The sequence below is a fragment of the Chinchilla lanigera genome, unplaced genomic scaffold, assembly GCF_000276665.1.
Source record: "Chinchilla lanigera isolate Chin_1 unplaced genomic scaffold, ChiLan1.0 scaffold00026, whole genome shotgun sequence".
NCBI classification, from domain to species: domain Eukaryota; kingdom Metazoa; phylum Chordata; class Mammalia; order Rodentia; family Chinchillidae; genus Chinchilla; species Chinchilla lanigera.
In genome coordinates, this window is record NW_004955427.1 from 13508169 (window position 1) to 13532460 (window position 24292).

The 24292-nt window shown below is 36.9% G+C and overlaps 1 protein-coding gene across 1 annotated transcript in view; it reads right to left on the reverse strand.

The window, feature by feature from the left end:
* Positions 1-24292, reverse strand: part of Cfap44 (cilia and flagella associated protein 44) — an 86331-nt gene that overhangs the window by 10894 nt on the left and 51145 nt on the right. Inside the window, exons 19-29 of the mRNA XM_013515054.1 lie at positions 23179-23234; positions 22851-23013; positions 21057-21187; positions 17205-17401; positions 14852-15026; positions 12112-12289; positions 9853-10323; positions 6896-7099; positions 5780-5975; positions 2535-2645; positions 379-509 (exon numbers count right to left, since the gene is read on the reverse strand). Coding sequence (XP_013370508.1) covers positions 379-509; positions 2535-2645; positions 5780-5975; positions 6896-7099; positions 9853-10323; positions 12112-12289; positions 14852-15026; positions 17205-17401; positions 21057-21187; positions 22851-23013; positions 23179-23234 — 2013 coding nt within the window. The remainder of the gene's footprint in view (positions 1-378; positions 510-2534; positions 2646-5779; positions 5976-6895; positions 7100-9852; positions 10324-12111; positions 12290-14851; positions 15027-17204; positions 17402-21056; positions 21188-22850; positions 23014-23178; positions 23235-24292) is intronic.

Consider the following 24292-nt stretch of genomic DNA (forward strand, 5'->3'; position numbering starts at 1 on the left):
CAGAGAGAAAATATCAGAGTTTCTATTCATTTTTATCTCATTCTGTGACTGTTTGATAGTGTACTAAGATATACTAAGACAGCATTTCCTAAATACAATTTAAAAATATATATCAGATATTATGGGAGTATGCACTGTAATTTTTTCACTTATAGAATTATGTAATTAAAAAGTTTGGAGACCAATGACTAAGATAAAGAATATTTGATTGTCAAAGAGCAATGGCCCATTCCATAGCTGGTGTAAGAATAAAAAAAAAAAGGTTAAAACATTTGAGGATTTTGTTCTCTAATAATGTCATTGCTCTGAATTGGCAATATCACAGATGGGAGGGTTGTAGAAGGTTGAGAGAAGACAAATAAGTAGGCAGACCCATACTTTTTTAGACAAAGTATCATATTCCTTTTTGAGGTTATCAACAATTTTCTTTTCTTCAACAAAGGCCTCCTCTATGTCCAGCCTTTTCTCTCGAAGTTGAAGGGCCAGTTCAAAAAGAGCCGCATCACAGCCTGAAACGAGAGTAAAAATTTAAAAGTAGCCCCATTTGTTAGAGAATGTCATAGTTCTAGAAGTGAGGAGTCTGGAGCTTCAGAATTAATAATATCTTTTCATAGATGCACTCTAGCCAAGATTCACTGCAATTACAGTTCCACGGTTCTGGGCATACACTGTTCATGAGACTAGGGGTCATGACAGTAACCACGGTACTGATGTCCTGAAGGGTGCTGTGAGTCAGGCTTTGTCCTACACCCTTTATGTTCATTGTCTCATTCAAGGCTAGAGACTGCAAGGTAGTGACTTTTGTCCTTATTCTATAGGTGAAGACCCTAAAATCTCAGAGGTGACATAACTGATACATGATCACCTGGTCTTCAAGTGCACTATCTTTCAATGCTTTTCCAGTCTATCACACTAACAGCCACATTAACTAATATGTACTAGATAAAGAATATGAAAATAGGATGGTAAGATGGAACCCAGCAATCTTAATTCTAGCCCTACTTCAACCAACATCCTCCTGTATGTTTTTCAAGCCCTTTAGTTCTGCTGTAAAATAAGGAGTTGGATTGCAATGTTTTTATGCTCACTCCTATTCATAAATATTATTATTAGACTCTTGTTTTCAAAGTTAAAACAACCTGGGCATGGTGGCGCATGCCTGTAATCCTAGCACTTGGGAGGCTGAGGCAGGAGGATCGTCATGAGTTAGAGACCAGCTTGAGCTACAAAGTGAGCTCAAGGCCAGCCTGAATTGCATAGCAAGACCTTGCCTCAAAATGACTAAATAAATAAGTATTAAAAAAAAAAAAAAAGTTAAAGCAAGATTTAAACTTTACTTGACAATAAACTTTTAAAGTTGATTAAAACTTATTTTAAATGCCTAGGAAATCTAATTACAGACCAAAGCAAACCAGTTTTCTCTAATGAACCATGTACCTCTTGAGACTGTAAGGATGTTAGTCTAGCTGCTCTTGACTGGTTTCACCATAGAGAAAATATAAACTGCCAAATATTTCCAGGAACCTGGCACAGATTTCCCACAATGCAGATTTGAAATACAAAACTTGAGTGGTGTTTCAAAAGAGGAAAATTTTGTTTAAAAATCTATATAAGTTGTTATCTAATGTGTCTCTAGAAAATGAAATTTTCTTCATATGGTAACTGAATCAATTTTGCATACTGATTATTAATTTGTTTTTTATAAAAGGTTGCCTGGGGGAACAGATAGTAAATCATCCAGGGAACCTCTCAAAGAATAATTAGACTCTTCTTCATGTATTTGATGCCACCCTTTCCTTAAATTTATTGTAAGAGAATTGTGAATTTTAAAAAGGACCTTCTCAGTATTGTCAATCCTTGGTCATATTATAGACAGCTAAGTTAGGTAGAAATATTATGGGAAGTCAGACAGGGCTAGACCCTTGAGAGAGTCAATACAAAAGATAAAAACACATTACAACTGTGGCCAGAGGTACATCTTTTGGAGCCCAAGCCTCAAGATAAAAACAGAATGATCAGGCCTACATGTTTCCCCAAGGGATAAGATAACTGGTAACACCTGGTCCAATAAAGGCTAGACAGGCATCAGCCACCTCGGTGGGTGAGCAAGGCCCTCGGACCTATCCCTTCTTGAAAAGTTCTTTGTTTTTTACATGTACACTTGCTATGTGACCTGCTTCTGAACTGGATCAACATCATCTAAACAGTTATTCTTGTAATCTTATTGGTTGATCATAGTTTTGTCCCATGTGGTACCCAACACATGATTTTGCTCTATAAAACTTCGTCTGTGAAGTGGGCTCATCAGCAACCCATTTGGGTCCCCTCCTATCTCTCAGGCAGGAACTATCTCTTCCTCAATAAATCTTTCCTACTCTTCACCTCTGTTGCTCTCTAGAATTCATTCTTTGATTTTGGGGAACATGAACTGGGCATATCTGACATCTAATGGGTTGGAGGTGATAATATTTTCCCTATGTCATTCCTGTATCAGTCACACTTCACAAAGAACACATGATTTTATCCAAACACACCTATCGGGCAGATAGAATCATCCAGAACTTCAGCTTCAGATCCAGATTCGTCCTCATCATCCTCTAGGCTGGATTCGTCTTCGTTAGATTCATCACTTTCTTCGTCTTCATCTAAGAAGAGAGAACTCTGTTAGCAGAGGAGCTGCTGTACTACACTAAATACATTTTTAAGGTATTGTTCAATGAGTCAGTCACTAGGAAAGTAACAAAGACAAAAAAAGTAGGACATTATTCATTATTTTTAGGAGAGTATAAAATGGTGAAGGACACAGAGGTCACAAATGCAGATGCCTGCCAATGGTTCTGCGGTTATCATTAATGCATCAAGTCAAAGGTGTTAGCGCCCAGCTAGCCAAGCTGCTCAGGCCGCAGCCTACCAACCACACACTTGGTGAAATAGGCCCACAACTCCTAAAACCACTAAATTCCCTAAAAACAAAGGATTTTTGTAACTTATGCTAACTGATCTTACACTATTTATAGTCTTTACCTAATCCGTTTATTGTAAACATTCACATTTTGCTGTAAAAGTACTGTTTCACTTTGAGATCGTATTCCAGAGGGATCTTATGTGGACAAATACTCTCTCTTTTCACCAAAACTTGAGTCAGGCTTCTCTGAGTCCTTCTTCTGACTCATTCTTGGCCTTTGGCTCTGTGCTTAGCCCATTTGCTCCCTCTGTAGTAAGAATTCTGCTAAATTTTCTTAGTGAAAATCCTGCCCCCTTGATACCTCAGATACTCATCCTCAATATCTAATTCCTCTGGCCTGCCTTCGGCAAAAATTCTGTTAGGACAGTTGAGCAAAAAATTACCCTATTTTTAAATAATTTTCAGTCCAGTGGTGCCCCCTTGCTCCTAAGCTGTAAATCTCTACCTGCCCTTGTACTCAGAGTTGAGCTCCATCTCCTTCTCTGACTACAAAACTGGTAATTCTCCTGCATAAAGTCTGCCTTACTTCTGTTCTTTAAAGAGCATATTTTTATTACAATGTGATATATCTCCTTATAAAATATAAAAATGTCCACATACTAAAACAATCTGTTTGCAGGAATATTATAACAAGGCTTTGCAGACCTTTCCACCTTGCTCCATTTTCTTTCAAAACACTTTAAGGGCCTCTATGTACCACACATTATCAATTTGCAATTCCTGTTTCATGGAACTCTGAATTAGAGATAAGACATGGACTTCTTACTTTCTGGATTTAAGTTTAAGATCTCTCTTAATGTAACTTTAAGTAATTGTGACACCACATAAAATGATTCAGAAAAGTTTAAAAATTAATTTTTAAATCCCGTACATAGATATCTGCTTTCTGAAAAACAACTAGGCCTATTTTTCTTTATTTCTCTATAAATACAGCCATATGTTATATATAAAATATATGTAAGAAAGTTTTGAAAAGTGGAAAGCAGTGAACAAACAAAGAATGCATCCAAGAAGCTGAAATAAAACATTGTGGTGATTTCATTGGGTTTTCTTTTTGCTTTTTCTATATAATGGCTGGTACATTGTGTTACCCTGAGAAGTTTAGAAGTTTAACTGACTCAGCGGTTCTACATCCTAGGGTGTAGAGGACATGCCCTAGGGTTTACACCCACAGCTGTTTACACCCTAGGATGTTGTAATGATTGATTCACTGTGTCAGTTTGAGAAGTTTATAAGTTAGTTTAACCAAGTGACTCAGCAGGGGGCCAGGGTCCTCACTTTGTAAACATCTTCAGCCTGCGAAAGAGGAGTATAGGGAGATGGTGTGAGTGCTACACCTGCCCTAGGGTGGCTAGCCTGCTTACAATATAAGGGAGGAAAATAAGCTTTCTCTCCCCTTTTTTTTGCTTTTACTGCTTTTGCTGTCTTCTGGCTGCCATGAACAGTTGCCTCTCAGCCTTGCCACCCTGCTTTGGAGTCAGCCGATTATGGACTGAAATCTCCACAAACTGTGAACTAAATAAACCTTTCCTTCCTTAATTTGGGGCATTGGGTATTTTGTCCCAGCAATAAGAGAAAAGTAACCAAGACACTGTATATCAGATTTAAGATTGAATAAACTGGCAAGCTAGTACACCAATAGGTGCAAGTACAGAAAGGTCCAACAAAAGTCTACTCCTCTAGCCAAAGAATAAGGAAGGGGAAGCTTAACAAGATAAAACTTTCAGACATTATTCACTTACTCCAACCAAACACTACAGTAAAATGTGCTCCTACATTTACCCACATCGCCAGAAGGCAAGTGAGGGAGACTAGATACCCACACTTACATTGTTATAATGAGATATCCAACACTCCCACCAGGATGGTGCTAAAGAAGGTCAAACAGGAAGCTGGAACATCCATCTCTGCTGGCTAGTGACAAGCTTCCCCCCACAGGGTAACTGTGAAGACCACACAGGGAGGCTGGAATTCCATTCCTGTCCTACAATAACAAGGTGCTCTTCCTTGTGATGTCAGAAAATCCTTAACAGAGAGTCAGGACTTTCATCCTGCCCTTTGGGGTGATATCAGAAAATCTCTAATAGAGAATCAGGATTTCCATCATTGATTATAGGACCCACAGCCATCTCCACCATGTTGTCAATGAAACTACATGTGGAGCCAGAAATCACATTTGCATACATAGTATCAAAGAGGTCTTCCTTTCTTAGGTGGCAAAGAAGACAGAATGAGAAATAACGACTTCTGTCTCTACCAGCAGTAAGAAAGAGACACTCCTCCCTTCTTTCTCCAAGGAGTACTGGAGAAAGGAAGTGAAATCAGAAATTTAACTAAGGTTCAAAGGCTTACAGTATGAAACTAAGCTCTAACTGAACTCATTTGTCATCACAAAAACTGGGAAGATCTTCAACTAATGGAAAAAGACAACGCATAGACTTCAACACAAGGTGACCAATGTTAGAATTATCTGATAAATTAAAACAGCCATGATAAAAATACTTTGGTGAGCAATTATAAGTACACTTGAAGGAAATAAAAAATACATAAAGCTTAGAAAAGACAGAAAATATGAAAGACTAACTGGAAATTTTAGAATGAAAAAATATAATCCTATTAAGTCATACACACACACTCCATATATTTAAAGACCCTAAACGTTTATATCCCTTGCTTTTAAAAGTGGCTTTGCATTGCCTTTGTTATAGTGGGGGAAAAGAAACAACAAATAGGAACCTATAGTTGTTATTTCTCTTTTTCATATTAACAACAGAAAATAGAGTAAGATGTAAAAAAAGAAAAAAGTATACAAACCAGCATCTCCTTCAACCTCCCTTTTCTTTGCTCGCTTGATCTTCTTCTTTAGGACCTTCATGAGGAAGTTAGCAAATTTATTGTTTTCTCCAAGGGCTGTTTGGAAACCAGCATAAAGTGCCTTTTCCTGTTCCTGGAGCTTTATGATTTCATTCTTTTTATCTTCCATCTCTTTAAGAGTTTCATTTATTTTCCACTAAGTGAACAAAAGCAAAAATAAATGATAAGTAAATGTTTCTGATAAACCAGGTTTATAGGGCAATATATTTTACAATAAAGTGTTACAGTCTACAAACTTTTTTCAGAGCTTCTCAATAGAAATCAACATTTCTAACATTTGAAGAGACATCCATTTATTTGATTAAAATTTTATGATTGTTTTGTAAAACTGTTATGTTCATAATCAGAAAGATCAGCTCTCTAATGTTTAGCTTTAAAAAAGTCTAAATTAAACAAATTGGAATTTTTAATGATATCTGGAAGTTGGCTGAATATTTTTGCATATCTCAAAAACAAAGGTTTTTCTGTGTTGAAATATGATAAGCAAAACAAAAATATACAGTATCTCTAGAGAAGCTGACGTACTATTCAGAATATAATATTTATTTAATAAAATTCTTCCTCTTTAAAGAAAGTATAATTTGTTTCTTTAAATTTAACATATATATGTCAAGATGTTTCTTATCTTATTCAATTATCTATCATATCAAAAAGTTACTATACTTAAGAAATTCATCAATTTCTTTCTCACTTATGTTCATAAAGATAATATAACCAAAATTCAACTTATGATAGCTGATGGCAAAAATACAGATTTTTTAAATCTATAGATAGACTAAATATAAAGTTCACTTTTGAAAATTTCATTTTCCTATCTTATACAATTCTAGATTAAATTCACTAAAATATCAGTCATTTCATCCTGACCAAGGATGCAAGACAGACCAAACAGAAATAACAGGAAAGATGGCAGGGGGGCGGGGGGAGAGGGACGGAGAAGACAAGAAAGAGATGAAGGCTAGCATAAGAGGATTAAGAAGAAAAGAAAAGGAAAAAGAGTCCAGTTGTCTCCATAACAAAGAGAAGAACCGGAGAGGGTTCTCCTCCTGCTGTTACCTGCATATCCTGCTCCTCTTTGTCTAATGAATTAACACGCTCCTGAAGTATGTTTTCCTGTTTTTCAAAATTCTTGAGAAGAAGAATTTCTTGAAATAAAGTGACATGGTGTAGGTCAGATAATTTCATCTGAGTATCTAGTTTTAGTTTCTGATGTCTCAGGAGACGGAGTTCTGCATCAAAAGTAACCATCAGTTCTTTGATCTGAGTAGAAAAAAAGATTTGAAAGTATGTTAGAAGCTAAAAGGATTTATAAGTGAATTTTTAAAAACTATTGAACATGACTAATTTATCTAAGATTATTTTTTCATTATGCCTTGCGGGTGCCTTAATTATGTATATATAAATTAATAGCATTTGAGAAATTATTAAATGGTGAGAATTCTGTAACTACAGTCCTTCAAGTTATTTCTAAACTCCAGATTAAGCCATTAGTCAAGATGTCCCTCTTGCTGTAACATACTGAGTATGAGCTCTTTGTGGGAAGTGTTTATATCTGTCTCCTCTGTAACCCCCATGGAATCACTGCTCTCCTTTCTTATAATCAGCCTAAATATTTATTTTGAAAAATTTTCAAAACTACAGAATGTTAGAATTTTTAAATAGGTAAATACAACCTTGGAGCCACAGAAACTGTTTGATCTCCTTATCTTAGGAAGAAATTGAGGCCAAAGGTGATTTCCCTGAGATCAAAGCTTCTTTATTCAGATGAGATAAGAATGGAAGTGAATTCCACATCCTCGCCTGGACCTTATTGATCCAAGTACAGTTAAACCCTCAGCGTTCGTCTGACTTGGGCACAGCTCTTCCCCACCCCATCTCAAAGCACATGAAGACACTGCCCCAAGGACTGACCCTGAGAGGGTGCAAACCGTTCTATAATTTCCACTAGGTTGCACATTATACATTATGGAGAAACTCAACTGTCAAAAGCCTGTCACGAGTGAAGTCCCAGACTGCAGGTATCTGTGGGTTTGGGGCAGTGAACTTACTGGAAAAGCTGAGAGAACTTAAATAATAAAACAAAGAGAAGAAAACATCAAACTTTTAAATAAGTATGGCTGTAGATTTCATATTAGTGTTCCTCTCTAAACTTGTTCAATAAATATGTGCTGTATTTTCTTCATCACAACACCATTCTGAAACAGGACCACACTGGTCTCCAAGTTTATGAGGGCTGCACTTGTTTTATTCTTTCACTCCTGATAACCCACAACCTTTGTGAGGGTGGAGAATGTGGTTTTGAGTACTGTCATATTCCTACTATGTAGCCAACACTGACCCTGCACACATAAAGTATCCTATAAATATTTGTTCCATTAATAAAAGTTGTAATTAAATCAAAACTTACACATGACAATTACACATCTGTTATTGTCCTAGATGTGGGGGGAAACAGAAGATGTACTCATCTTCTGATGGGACCCCCGAAATTCGCAGGGGTGAAGCTCCTAAAGCATCTGCGAATTGTGAAAAACCCCGAATTTCAGATGTGGTCCAAAAATGCCTATAAATGCTTATTTTTAATACTTTAAACCCTAAATGTGTTATGTCTCCCACAGTTATGTAATTTAATAAGAGACTACACACAGTACTGTAATAATTTAATAAAAAGTTTGTACAGTAAAATGTACAGGTAGTTCAACCTTCTCCCAGTGTCTTAAACTCCTGGTGCTTAGCTCCACTGCTTGATGCCTTAGAAGGTATAAGGCATTTGGGTGGCATCTTAGGCATCTTTGAGCTTTAAGAATAAAACCAGGAACATTCCAGGGAGCTACAGGCAGCACAGCAACCTGTTAGGATACACGAATGCATCTGCCAGAGATGGGTTACAGGGCACCAGCCAATCAGCAGCAAGGAGAATTGAATAACACTCTCAGATTGCTACTTGCAAACCTCCCATCCCCCCCCCCAATATCTGCATTTTCCACAAAATTGTGGGGGTTTCCTCAATGAATTATTAGTTAGGTTCTAAGGAAAAATCCATGAACTCTTGAGACCTTGAACTCTGAAATACAACTTCGTAGGGGTATACTGTATACATGATCCTCTCCTCAAGAATCATAGGATCTAACTGCAAGATAAAACTAACAAACATGAAACATCAAGAAAAAGAGTTTTTTTCCTAAGAAAAAATTTTAAGATATAAGGTGCTGATCATAGGGGCGGAATGTGAGCATACAAGGCTAGGGAAGGTCTGGAACTAGGCGGTGCTTTAAAAGACGGTTCAACTCTGAAAAGAAGTCACTGTGGGTAGGAAGAGAGAGCAAAGGTACAAGCAAAGATGTGAAAAGGGAAAGCAGAGGAAGCAGCAGCAATGAGAAAGCAGGGCCGGATGAAGAGAGGAAACAGATGAAGAATAAGGCTGGGAAAAGATAGGGGGCGCTACCCCAGGGAGGAGCTGAAAAGATAATTGACAAGTGAAGTAGGGAGATATCGATCCAAGAAAGGTCCTTTTCCTTTCATATTTGAAGCATTTCTTGCACATTTGTTCCCAGTCTAGTCTTAATTTTCCTAAAAATAATAGCACTTGCTATTCCTGCTCCAGAACAATCACAAGAGTGCTGCTCCAGCAGCACTCTCAACTACTGGAGCAAATCACACACTAGAGAAAGAGGACAGTGGGAGAAGCAGAGGGCTCTCCGTTTCTTGACAACAGTTGTAATTATTTTCCATCTACTGTCTGAAGGTTGCTCTTCAGCTTCCCTTTATTATAATTCCACTTAGATGCCAGCTAAATAAAGCATCGGTTTGCCCTTTATCCTTAGCTTTACAGAAAGAAAAAAGTTACAGTGCTCCAAAGTTCTGGGCAGAGCCCAGCTTTACAAGGCCAAGGATAGGGAGGAAGCCAAGCCACTAGTGAGCGGTAAGCTGGTTTGAAGACGGCTCTTGTAGAGGAATTTGAAATAAATCAAAAACTAGATCTAATTTCTAACTGTTCCAGCTTTCTTTCTTACCCTGTTGATCAAATACTGTTGCATATACAGGTGTTTAACCTCATCCCTCTTCATAATCTCTAGCTCCACTTCAGTTGGCTCTGCTTTTTCAAATTCCATTTGAAGATCTAAATTGAATCTTGATCCTCCAGAAAACCTAAGTGAGGAGTCTCGTGTGGTCAAATCGCCATGCTTTGCACCTGAGATTGCAGACTCAACCTGCTCCATTTGGTGGGGCTTTCCAATCAGACCTTTCAACCTGTGTTGCTTAAACTTAATGAGGGTCTCTTCATCATACTGAAACCTCTTTTCTGGAACTTCTTCTGGGTGTATCTGAGGGATCTGGGGGATGGGGATATGCTTGGATATGTGAAGGGTCAACTGAATGTTCTTTACTTCTTGTACTAGGCATTGTATTTCTTCAACTACAGCCACTTTAAAGTCTCGAAGAGAGAGGATGCTCTTGTTCATGTGGACTTTCTTTGTATAGACCTGAAAAAAACATACAAGAAAGGAAGTAAAATAATCACTCTTTTACAAATGACAGTTTGTTCACAAAGGGTATCATTTGCTCTTATTCCTTGACCGGAAGGCCTAGTAAAAGTCTAAGATACAAATGTATCTGATCATCTCTGTTCAGTACTAAGTTACTCACTAGCCTTTAGGCTTTTCCCATTTCCCGCCTTCAAGATGGGAGGGAAGTCTGGATGGGACCTCTGGTGTCTCTTTGTTGTCCACAGTTTGTTCCCTTCAGCTGGCTTGTAGGGCTGAGGTCTCTGCCTCTTTTACCTCTCCCTGGGAGTCCTTTTTAGAACTTTCCTAGCTAGTTATAGCATGTTTTACAATATTTCATGCTCTCATTTTAACTAAGTATGTTTCAGTGTAATGCAATTGAGTTCATTCAGGATACCACATATACCCATCTTCTCTGGCAAGACTAAAAATTTTCAGGTTGGGTGGGTTGGGGATATGTCTCGGTGGTAGAGTTTGCTTAAGATGTATGAGGTCCTGGGTTTGATCCCTAGTACCACAGGAAAAAAGAGAGAAAGAAATGAAAGACAGGAAGTTAGTTAGTTAGTTCAAGTTGGGTAACTAATAAGTTGTGGTCACATGAAATCTGGAAGCCAAGATATAAACCTACTGGCAGTAGCTAACTAGTTAGCAACTTTAAAATAGTGCAGTCATAAGAACATTTATCTGTGATGATGATAGAACATAATGGATAAATAAGAATTACTTTAGACAAACAGCTAGAAAATAATCCAAATGGCCACTAATAAAATGTCCACTTTTATCCTACAGTTACAAGTCATGAGCAATGAAAATTTGTGGATATGAATTGCCATCCAGGATCCCTGTACTGCTGGCATATATAACACCTTTGGTAATGTAGAAAAAGAAACCCCTTCCTCCAGGATCCTTCATTTCCATCTGTCACAAAATTGTACCAACTCTTTTTTTTTTTTTTTTGTACCGGGAATCGAACTCATGACCTCAGGCTTGCTAGGCAAGCACTTATGCCATTGAGCTACATCCCTGACCCATGAGCTACATCTCCAGCCCACAAAATTGTAAAATACTAAAATATACTACATATGTGATATGACTGGCACCTTCTCCAATTTCACTTCCCAAACTTGCAATTGCATAAAACGTTAGGTGGCCAAGTATCAAATCTTCCTACACACAATGGCTCAGACGCCTTCTAAACTTCCAAGTGCGAAAAACCACTTGTCAGGTCAAATAGTGACTGAGGAATTAATATGGCAAGAAGAAGAAACTTTGATAAGAAAAAATGAAAAATCACAATGTTTAGAAGAATATAAAGTTGGAAAACAGTATTAATTAGTTGGTATTGAGTTACCTACAAAAGGCTGAAAGTCCTGCAAAGAAAGGCTAAAAACAATGACATTTCTGCCTGAGTTCTTGGTAGTACATGGTAGCCAAATACTCAATACAATATGGATTTGTTTAAATTTCAGAAGTTCAAAGTCCACAAAACAGTATAATGTTTTTATCTAAGAAATGTACCCAGCCGTACAACTGATGTGAAGTCTGGTTCTGCCACATTAGCTGACAACAGTCATGACAAATCTCTTGTTCTAAGCCTGCTTCCTCGTGTGTAAAAAGAGGGCATTCTAGACAGGCATGAACAGGTTTTCCACTCCTACATGTCTGTGGTTATATATCCTTCTACGCCAGATGAAGGGGCAGTTCTAGCAGAATTCAGTCGAAAACCCAGAGCGTTTTCTCACTGTCATGAAATCTGTAAGTAAATACCAAAGAGTCGAGGTGTCCCAGTTCCTCTTCCTTCTTGGCAGCATTTATCCTCATGTGCTCAGGTATCTTGTAGTCTGAGGCCGTCTTTAGGTTGAAATCTCCCATACACACTTGGGCTTCTTTGATAGCTTGAACATCTTTGGGATCTTCGTAATCATCATCAGGTTTACTTCTGTACCTGTGAGAAAAATAGACAACCCAGACATAAAAACAACAGTCAACTCTTAATTTGTCTACTTTAATATATGTGCAGTTTCAAATTTAGTCATGAAGCAAAAGCACAGTTCTGAGTTTGTGATGCCCCTTTGTTTATAGGGCCCGAGCATCTTAAATTAATCATTATTATTAATGTATCCCAAGAAAAATAAAATATATTTAAGTAAATTAAAACCAATCACTACATCGTACTCAAATAATCTTAATCACTGTTAGGCTCTTGTTTAGTTCTAATAATTCAAATGAAGAGTGTCATTCTCTCAATATAAATTAAGGCCTGGAAAGTGGGCGGTTTTAAAAATCATGAAAAAATTAATCAAACTTTTTTATTACATAAGTGATTGTCATAAAATTTTCAAGAAAAAGAAACTAGTTCAAGGTGATGATAGCACGAGCATATGTATCTGCCTCCTCCTCTGTCCCACAGTACAGAGATCTAGAAGGCAATAAATCTTTAGGAAGGCCAAAAATGGGATAGAAAATCACAAGCAAACCAATGATACTGTACATTTCTAAAAGACAGATAGAAGAAATTGCATTTCAGACCAAACCAGAGAAAACTGTAGCCCAAAATATCCACTGGAGAATGCTACAAAAAGAATTGAATGCATCCTTCGGAGAGTCTCTAAGAGCTTCCAAGCACAGGGGGAGCTGGTGAGGAGAGTGGAATCTAACGATAGACATATTTGGCAACAGTAATTAAGGAATTGGAAAGGGATGACTGAGTCACTCCCTCAACTTTCCACATAGATAAAGCAGTAGCAACTTCTGTACCAAGGCTAAAACTGAAGAATTTCTCTGTACAGCAACTGAACTCTTTGCTTGGGAAATTCTAAAACATCTGTGGGTATGGGTAGCATTTAATCGCAAGACCCTTAATTTTGAGACTCCAACATTCTTACCTAATTCTTTAAAGTGAAGTCTACCAAACAATATGAACATGTACACATAGCTTACAGTCAGCACTTTTCTTTAGAAGAAAACCCTTTTTAGGAAAACAGAATGCAAAACAGCAGAGGAAATCCATGTCATTTTTGGTATTAATTGGTATTCATTTGTGTATAGCTGTGCTAAAAGAAGAGATTATTATTTTTAAAAGAAGAAAGGAAGAGAGAGAAAAGGGGGAAGGAGAAAAGCAGAAGCTAAGAAAAGAAAAAGAAAAGAAGAAAAAAAAAGCAAACAGAAATGAAGTATTTCTGCTTCTGGCCATGTGAGAGAAACAGGGACTGTAATTATCTTCATGATGTAAACAACTAGAAAAGCAAACAAAAAATATATGTAAAAACTATCATCAGACATTAAATTTAGGCAGGAGACACAGAACACGGGCAATACAAAACTAATTTCTCAGAGAAATGAAGTGAATCTTTATAATGTTGGGGTAGAAAAGAATTTCTTGTTCCTTAAAAATCGCTCTGACTGCATTACCAAATGGAATTCTTAGACCAGTGTAGTGGATTGACAACTGGTGGACAACTTATAAACCCAGCTGAACTGAGTAAGCATGGTGCTGGGTATGGGAAGCCCACCTAAGGATTGTTGCCAGTAGCATGAGAGGCAGAACAGGAGAAAAAGAAGGAAGGTTGTTGGGAGCAGAGAAGGCTGTTGGGAGCTGCTAGAAGCTGTAAAGAGCTGTTGGTTCTCTTGGAGGAGCTCATCATGCTGGCTTTCCTGATGAACTTCACTGTTTTCGTCTTCTGAGGAGCTCAGGACCTTGCTGACACTGAAAATAGCTTCGGTTCACTTTGGGGGAGCTCTGGTCCTCACTTTGAGCATCGCTTCCTGGCTCCAGAGGGAAAGATGGTGCACTGCCAGCCTCCTGAAGAAGCTTACTGCATTGGCTTTCCTGATGGGAACTCAGCTGCCTTCACCAATGGAGGAGCTTGGGACCTCACTGTTGCTGAGGATGGCTGTGGTACCTTTCAAGGGAGCTCTGGTCTTTCTTAGCATCGCTTCCTGGCTCCAGTGCAGATCCCTCGGGCTGCTAGCACAGATCCTTCATCTTGCTAGCACAGACTTTCTAGATTCCACCACTGACCTTTGGGCCTTCCCAGTGCAGATCAGCGAAACAGGCCTGCATGAGACATCATGGGCTCTGGGCCTCTAGTTGGATTCGTGGGGGCATTGGTATGGGCTCAAGGTTCAACTGGACTCATGCAGGACATTTCTGTGGGATTCAGGCCCTCGGCTAAATTCCTTGGTGTTAGTGTGGGGACAGATTTCCTGCACTCTTTTGCATATTATTCTTTGGGTGACTATTAGAAATAATCTTGTAAAATATGTGTCCTGTATATTATTGCTTCCCCTTGCGAATAAACCCTCAAACCACAACAACCTGAAACTCTAAGGATCAGAGAAGTTAAAACAGCCAGCTTCCCTGTCTTTAATGCCTTCATCTGTCTTTACTTCTTTCCTTTTTTAATTTAAATAATAACAATGTCAATAAAAGGATTCTAAGAAACATATATTTTGGAGCTCACATATGAAAAGAATCAGAGTTTAGGTGGGAAAAAAAAAAACTCACAATTCATCCCATTCTCTTTTCCGCTGCTGAATCTTAAGTTGAGCCCTTTCAGCTTTTAGTATAAGTTTTCTGGTCTTCTCAATTTGATTTTCCACCATAATTTCACTTAGGGTTTTAGGTCGAAATTTATTCCCTTTGTCTATCACTGATTCTTCTGTTACATAAATACTCCCACCTGCATAGAGAATCAACATTATTTTTTAAGTTTTTTTGAGACTGGAAAATGAAACTTGTAAAGACTGTTTTTAATCTGCCACAGAAAAAAATCTATAGAATATGATGACTTTCTTTTATTTTAAAAATTAAAAAACTGACAAAACAACAATGAAGACAAACTCAAAACAACACAAAAACAACAAAAATGATATATGACCTCAAAACAAAATGATGGAAATTTACAATGGTTGTTACATTACATACTGTTATCTTCAAAGAAGTAGCTCAGTCCACTACACACAAGAATGTAAGATTGATCAAACAATCAAAGACAGTAACAAGTAAATAAAATAAAATAAAACATTAGAAATGACGCAGAGCTTCAGCATACAGGACGGTAGGAGTTCAACAATGGTTCTTATATTGAATATGATGACTTTTTAAGTCAAGTATTTACTGAATAACTACCATGAATTCAACCCCATAAACACAAATACTCCTTCACTTATAATGGGGTTATATCCCAATAAGCCTATTTTAAACTAAAAATTGTTAAGTAAAAAATGTATTTAATACTTCTACCCCACAGAACATCATAATTTAAAGTCTATATTATAGTGAGGTGTTGAATCTCATGTAATTTATTAAGTACATTATTTAAAGTGAAAAACAGAATGGTTGTATGGGTACACTTGCACACCACTGTAGAAAAATTGTACATTGAACCATCAAACACACTGAGTACTATCTTTACTCTGGAATGCCAACATAGAGAGATCTAAGTCACAGTTGTTACTTAAGGACCTTATTATAAAGTTGTTAAGCTAAATCATATATTAGACAATTAGAGTACAAGATAAATAATGATGAACCACTGGTAGATACCAGAAGCTAGGAAGGAGTGTTCAGTGGGAGAAGATGGTGAGTCCTATTTGACCCACAGAATTTGAAGTCGCATATACCAATGGCAATGGTTTTCAGCCAACCAGAAAGCTAGTTATAGGCCCATAATCAAATCTATATTTAAAAATGATTGGCTTTATCAATTATCAATTATCAATTAATACTATTATATTACTCTTTGTTGTCAAGCTACAAAAGACATACTTTAGATAACTTAAAAATATGAGATAGCAATATAGTTATGTTAGCTCTTCATACTGCATATTTCAAATATAGGGTAACATGAAAAAAGAAGAGTTTAACATAGCCTGGCTGGTTATGGGAAGGCTTTATAACAAAAGTGCATTTTAGCTGGATCCCCAAGAACTGGTAGAATTCAGAGAGGAGACGGTCTGAGGTCACTGCAGCAGAAGCCTTGATATGGAAGTATCAGAAATAATTTGGTGAGCAGTGAGCTGGCAGTAAGCTAAACAGGTAATTTGAGCAACATGACATAGTCTAGGAATAGACTGGAGAAGGGTTAACCTACAAGGATAATGGGATTTAGGATTTATCTTAGATATTACAGATTTCTCAATGAAGAGGAAGAACCAGAATTAATGCAGGTATTGTATCATAGGCAACAGCCTAGTTCTGGCCAGGCTACAGCACCCTTTCTTTATTCTCCAAATCTTTCCCAGGATTCTTATCTTCCTTTGTCATTTGAAATTTTATATATATATATATAAATAGATAGATAGATAGATAGAGATGGAAAGGGAGAGAGTATGTGAGAGAGAGAGAGACAGAGAGAGAGAGAAACAAAAGAAAAGAAACAAGTTCCTGAGATGAGAAGTACTGTTTTCACACCTATATTCTTAGCTCATCATTCTGTTTAGCGTGTATGCTCTTGGAAAATAGTTTGCAATGCAGTATTTTAGCCTTACATTCTGGAATGAGGCCCAGAAATCCAGAACTGTCTCAGAATTACCATCTGGGAAAATTCCATGATTGAGACTAGTTGGGAGGAGAAAGTAAGAAAACCATGGCATCCAGTATTCTCTTCTTTAGCAACTTGCATCAAACAAGGAAGCAGTCATGAAGTATGAGTTGGAGAAGGAGGGCGTCTTATTCTAAACCGTACGGCACAGCCCTGCTGACTATTTATTCCAAAAGAGGCCATCGTGAACGAAAGAGGGACAACAAATTGAGCTCAAGCCACCCAAGAACAGCCAAACTTTCTTCCTATAAAAAGACAATTCAGGTTTAATAAATCTGGATAAGTAGGGATATGATGCCTTCTCATATAGGCTACCTGTGTCTTTCACACTATCTCTTCTTCCGGGTCCTTCTTTTTCAAGCCTTTCCAATTTGCTTGGTCTCCTGTCTGACTGACTTGTTTGTTTCAATTTAGAATACTTGGAGGGCTTCATCAGCCTGTAGGAGGAGATCTTGTGGTCACTTTGTATGGCGTGAACCACAATTATATCACTCTCCAGTGAATCACGAAATCTGAAAGAATAAAACCAGTATTTGTAATTGTCACTATTTTGATCAGTTTGCCTGATTATTAAGTATAAGACCAAACTATACCATTCTTATAGATACTACCATAATAGTGTAATAAACTCAAAATTTAACCATGTAGATACCATCAGGATCTGATTAAAGTTAGATTGGATATGATTAAAGAGCAAGTAGAAATTCTTATAATAAAAATATTAAGCAATTCAGCAGTAATCAACAGAACACCATTGCTCACTAATACTGTTGAAAAATGGAAATTCTGAAAGTAGACTGTGGCTTAATGGTAAATAGATCATATCAATTCTGAGGAAATATAATCACACTTTTTGGTACTATATATAATAAGCTATTATATATAGACAATATATGTTATGTTTATGTTACATATAAATTATATAAAAATGTATGAACATGTGTGTGAGTGAAGAATTCCTAAATTGAAAAGCACACACACACACACACATACACACAAAAAAATATATATTGTGACTATTTATTAAAACTAATTTACTCAGGGATGCAAATATTTCAATTTCCTAAATTGAAAATGCACACAGTATAGACTAAAAATAAAAATGAGGGAGAAAATAAGATAGAACCCAGAGAAAAATAAATAGAACCCAGAGGGAAAAAAAAAAGGTATCCAAATAAGTAATTGTCAGAAGAATAAATACAAATAGACTCTAAACATATGAAAAGAAATGCTAATCTCACAAATAATAAAAGAAATGCAAATTATTCAACCAAGAGTTATCTTGTTTGGCCTATTAGATTGCAGAAAGTGAAAATACTGGTAATACCCAGTTATTTGGTTGTACAATTTTATCCCCTCTCCACATTCCAAACAGACAGCCAGGTACTTATTTCTTCTTTCTTGTGTCCACTGAAGACATCTTGCTATTGTGGATGGAGGGTGCATGGAACAGGGAGAAAAATCAGAAGATAAGGAAGAGTACAAGAAGGAACACGTTCCTCCTCACTGGGAGGAGGATGGGCAAGTTGGGGCCAAGAACTGTGGATACTTGTTCCCTCCAGGTAGCTTCTGGCAGATGGGAAGGCCTCAAAAGTGATGGTTGTATGCGTGTTTGATCCAAAGATTAGCTGAGCACACAACCATGGAATCAAGAACAGAAAGAAGCAAGTGGACTGGGACAATAAGCCTCAGTAGTATTGAGTTTCCTTTTTTTGGTAAAAACTCAGTCAAATTTAAATTAATGTGAATAAATAAAGAATAGCCTTATTGCTTACATACCTAAGTCTGTGGATTGAGTCATATGTTACACACACACACACACACACACACACACACACACACACAAATATATTGTGACTATTTATTAAAACTGATTATAGACTACTATGTTGACAGTTCTTTCTGAAAGGAACTTCTTATCTATCTTCATTTCTTAGTGGGTAGCAATCTAGTTATACTCAGGGATGCAAATATTATCCAGGAATTCAAATAGTCAGGGATTAAATATGAGGTAATGAGTGCTGTAATTTGTAGAGCAAAGTACCAGAGAGGATACAGCTGCACAGTGCAAGAGAACACTGAAGATCTGCAAAGGGATTCCTTCCAGTCTTCAGGCAAATACTGATCAGCATGAGCATGGCAAGGCTGGGAAAAGAACTGTCAGAAAGGACCAGACAGAATAATCCCCAGACCCACACAGGTTATAATAAGAGTAGTAGGGAAAAATTAGTTCTAGAGTGGATTGCCCTAATCCTACCTAACAAAGATTCAAAATAAGAATATTTTTAAAACTCAAACTATTTCCAAGTAATTTAGTGAGTACAAAACTCAAAAATATTTAAAAGTAGGTAAAAATATCCAGCACTTATAACATAAAATTCACAATGGTTGGCCTCCAACCAAATTTTCTGGGCAACCAAAACAACAGAAAAAGCTAACCCAAAATGAATGGAAATATATCAGTCAATAGAAACAGACCCAGAAATGACATTGGACTAGCAGTTCAAAGATATTTTAAAAGTTATTATAATACATTCTGTAAGTTCAAGATTATAGAAGAAGCATGGGCATGTTAAAATGACAAAATCACCACCCGTTACATTAGGGTGTAATAATAAATAACATAAAAAGATTCAGATGGTATGACTGTAACCCCTAGAAGAAATGTTAAAAAGAATTCAAGATGTCTCATCTTTCTGGGTTGAAAGATTGAATATGTATTTTTCAAATATTTGTTATCTATAAATAACATGTTATCTATAAATAACATGAATCTATAGATTCAACGTAATTCCAATCAAAATCTTAGCAGGACTTTTGTGAAAAATGACAAGTTGTTCTTAGGCAAAAACTTAATGAATTTCAGAGATGAAGAACAAAGCCAAAAGATTTACAATATTAGGTGCCCAGACTTAAGTCAGAGAGATAACAGCACAAGGTCTATAGACAGACAGGCCAATGAAGTACAGTGAGTTCAGAAATAGACCCAGGCAGGAGTACCTGATTTATGAAAAAAGCATCACTAAAACCTAGTGAGAAAAGTATGGTCTGGTCAACAAATCATACTAAGTCAACTGGATATTGATAAAGGAACAAATGGCAGTCGGTCCCCATCTCACATGGTCCACAAAAATTATTTAAGATGAATAATGGCAAAAAAAATAGAGCTTCTAGAAAAAAACCACAGGATTATTATTTCATGTATCAGAATGCTTACAGCAGAATTATTTAGAGTAGCCAAAAAGCAGAAGTAACTCAAACAGCTATCAATAGCACAGTTATTACACTGTGGTATAACCATGTAATGGAATATTACAAGGCAATGAAAAGGACTGAAGTACTACTATATACAACATGGATAATCTTAGATGTTACATGAGTGAAAGAAGCTGTTTATATCTAGATGTTCCCCAAGAGTTTCACATGCTCATAGGCAGAGCTTTGGGGAGGTGATTAGATTATGGGAGTTTATAGCTGACTCACTGATAGAAGGTAGGAGTCTGGTTAATAAAGGCAGATCACCAGGCTCTCCAGCTCCTCCCTTTTGTCTCTACTTCCTGTGTACCATGAGGTGAGCAATTTTCCTCCACCCAGGCCCTTCCAACATGCTGTTCTGCCTTGGAGCCACCTGATTATAGACCGAACCAACTATAAACTGTGAGCCAGCATTTCTTTTTCTCTTTTAAACTGTGGGTATCAGATATATTGTCTCAGCAACAAGGGAAGTAACTAAGACAGACGCCAAATGCAAAGAGTTCACAATATCCCATGTATGTAAATTTTGTAAAGAAAACTAATTTATGGAAATAAAGGTTCAACTTTGAATAGGAGGTATTTGCTGAGGGGAGGCCATGAGAGAACTTTCTGGAGTGGTTATAAGTGTTCTACATCTTAATCTGAGTAGTGGGTATATGTCTTTAAGGCCAACCTAAATTACACAGAGAAATCCTGTCTCAAAACAAACAAACAAACAAGAACAAAACCTGAAGAATGAAGAGGAAGCTCAGGAAAATATCAGTAGCAGCAGCAAGAGGAGCTCTTGAAATTTCAAGTAAATGGGTACTTCAGAAGACCTTTATCTGACTACTTTGTCGACACTACTGTAAGCTATTTTTATTCAGATACACACTCTCAAACATCTTAATGTGCAGAAAATACTGATCCTACCTTCTCTGTAGCTTCTTTAGTCCTATTTCACATTTCTGTTTTTCCCAAGCTAACTCTCCTTCCAATTGTTGAATTTTAGAAACTGTGTTTCTGTCAATCTCAGCACGAATTTCAGAATCAAGATTAAAATCCTGCAGATAAGGAGATTTTTTTAATCAAAAGGTATTCTTTATCAACATATTTTATCAACCCTCTTTCATACAGCTACAGATTTTTAATTTTGTCCTCAATTTATTACATCATAACAGTCTCCCATATACTATAAACTCTCCATTTCAGAAGAAAAATAATACAGTTTTGATCTTACTTCCACAAGATGGGTGGGCAAGTTGCACAATATATGGAGAAGTTATTAATAATAATGCAGAAATGGTTATGTACTTACAGATTTTTCCCTACAATAAAAATAGTAAATGCTAACAATACTTAGATGTGTATAAAGCCTTACAAAATACCCTCACCATCCCAAAGAAACTACTAGTACATAACTAACCAGCTGGCACAGGTAGAAGGCAGTGGCTAAATGCCTACTGGGTGACACCCACATAGGGAAAACGGCAGCTTTTGGTGTCCTTTTGACATCACCAACTTTTTGCATAATGTCCTACACTGAGGAATCCACTAACTCCCATACAGACCTCATATTTCTTACCTGAATCCCTAGGAAAATATCAAAGGCTGTGGTCACACGCAACTACAGTGTTTGTATTGTCAAGAGTAATGTGTACAAAGCCACAGCACTTGCTCCGGTTGTTCTTTCTCCTAAACTATGTCACCTGTACTCACTCTGGAAGTATCAACTTTTGTGTGTGTCTATGTGCTGCTGGGGATTGAACCCAGGGCCTTGCCATTGAGTTACATCCCCACAACTTTTTACTTTTCATTTTGAGACAGGGTCCCACTAAATCACTAAGTTGCCCAGGTTGGGCTTGAACCTGTAATCCTCCTGCCTCAGCCTCCCAGAGTGCTGGGATTATAGGCATGCACCACCATGCCTGGCTTCAACCTTTTTAAAGGTTTTTTTTTAACCATTTTGAGTTGGTTTTTAAAAATTTATATAAGAAGTTAACCAATATGATTTCATAAAGCACTTTTTATATGAAATTGGCAAAGTACTTCTATAATTACAGTATTGGGCAACATGTGGATTTTTTAGGATGACAAATTCTACCTTTTCATTTGTTTTGATTCATAACAGTACTTCTGTTTAGGAAGAAGGACAAAATGGAAAAAAAAACAGCAAGAATATGATGGGTCTGCAGTAGTCACAAGAAGAAAAAGGAATACAAAAGTAGCTTAAACAATTTTGTGATTGTCATCACAGATACACATTGTCTAAGTCATCTCTCAGAAACTTTATGGAAAATACAAAAGAAACTTTATGGATCAACCAGGTACAATCTTCTCAATAGATCTGATATACTATAGAATGGAACTCCAGAAAAATTATCTATGTACCTACTCAGACATTTTTGGCTAGGCACAATAAGGTTCAGTAACAGACTAAAACCTGTATTTATATTTTACCTTGCTACCAAAAATAGCAACCATACCAAAACATGCGGTAATTAAATCCAGTAGTAAGCATTGTACCATGTGAAGAGGTTTATCTCCTTCCACCAAACTGTGTGTCTAGCTCTACAACAGTTCGGTCACTGCAAACGACTCACTGGCCAGATAAAAAGGACAGCTTAGGGATGATCCCTAGCCTTCCTTTTTGTGGGAAAAGTAGTAGTCTCAATGCAGAAATATCATATGCTAAATAAAGTTAAAGGCAAATTTATGTAGACTTGCCGTCCGTTTAAACTGCATATGCATTGGCAATTCTTTATTCATCTCTAATAGCTTCTGAAATTCATTCCTCAAAGCCTTGATTTTTTCTCTCTTCCCAGCTTTTATTTCTTCCACTTCTTTCATTAATTTGTCATGTTCTCTTTTTTTCCTGGCACTCTCAATACTGAAAAAGAAATTTTACGAGAAAAATAGGTAAAGTGACAGAAAGAGCACAAGAAAAGTAGTATTTAATAGTCTGGGTACCCATTCAGCTTGGTCACCTTCTACAAAACGTTGGTTTGCTTTGCAAAAATTCAGACGGAACAGAATATGTCAAAAGCCCCTGTACCTGGAGGCTTTGGGGTCATCAATATCCTCTGGGATTGGCTCTGTTTCTATTCCAAGCTGTAAGAAGAATACAAAGGCCTTTAAAATTACATCATATTTCCCTTAAGATATCTAAACAGGGCTGGGGATTTAGCTCAGCGGCAAAAGCGCCTGCCTGGCAAGCGCAAGGTCGTGAGTTTGGTTCCCGGTACCGGAGAAAAACCAAAAAAAAAAAAAAAATCTAAACAGAAGTGATTTTCCTAGCTTTTTCCTGCAAATTTCTAACAATGATAAACTTGAAAAGTCGTTTCACACACAAGAAACTCGGGGAAAAATTGCAGGCGACTTAAACTTATTTGTTTTTGCTTCATTTAAAGAGGTAAGCTTAAAACAATCCTGCAACCTAAGTGTAGTTTTGTAAAATGTCAATATCATCATAATTCTTCCTTCAGATTCATGTGATCTATTAATACTTGCTACTGACGGAGAAAATACACAAAAATAATTTCTAGGTAATCTATTTCAAAATGCTGTTTTTCATTACCTTCACAGTCTCCCAAAATACCTTGCGTGCATCCTAGGAAGACTCGATATATGTACACATTTTAATTTTAAGTAAGAATTTTATATGACCTAAAAGAAGACATAAAGCGGAAAATGCACAAAATAAAAAGCTTCCTCCTTCAGAGAAAAAAAAAATGAATTAAAAGATACAAATCTCCCCTAAAAAAGGAAATCAGTTTAAATTAAGAGGAACTAAGAAGTAAACCACTTACAGTTCTTTGTGTATTCAGGTGCTGTGCTGTAAAATGTCTGAGTCTACGATGTTAAGGAAGAAGGATTATACCCAATAAATAAGACAGTCACTTTGCTAGCTCATCAGTTCTTAGGTAAAACTGAACTTGTTTATTCTCTAGTCTCTTTCATAACGGATGGCTCTGCCTTGCTGTCACCCTTTCTAAAGAAATAAAGACTCCTGATCAAGTTATTTGATTAAAGTCTTCATACATATGAAATGTAAACAGTGTTTATACCTATGAGATGTAAATGTACACATTTTTATGGAAGTTATTTGTGACTCTAGTAAAAGTCATACCCATGACCAAAGTAAGACACAGTGCTGGCTAATAAATTCT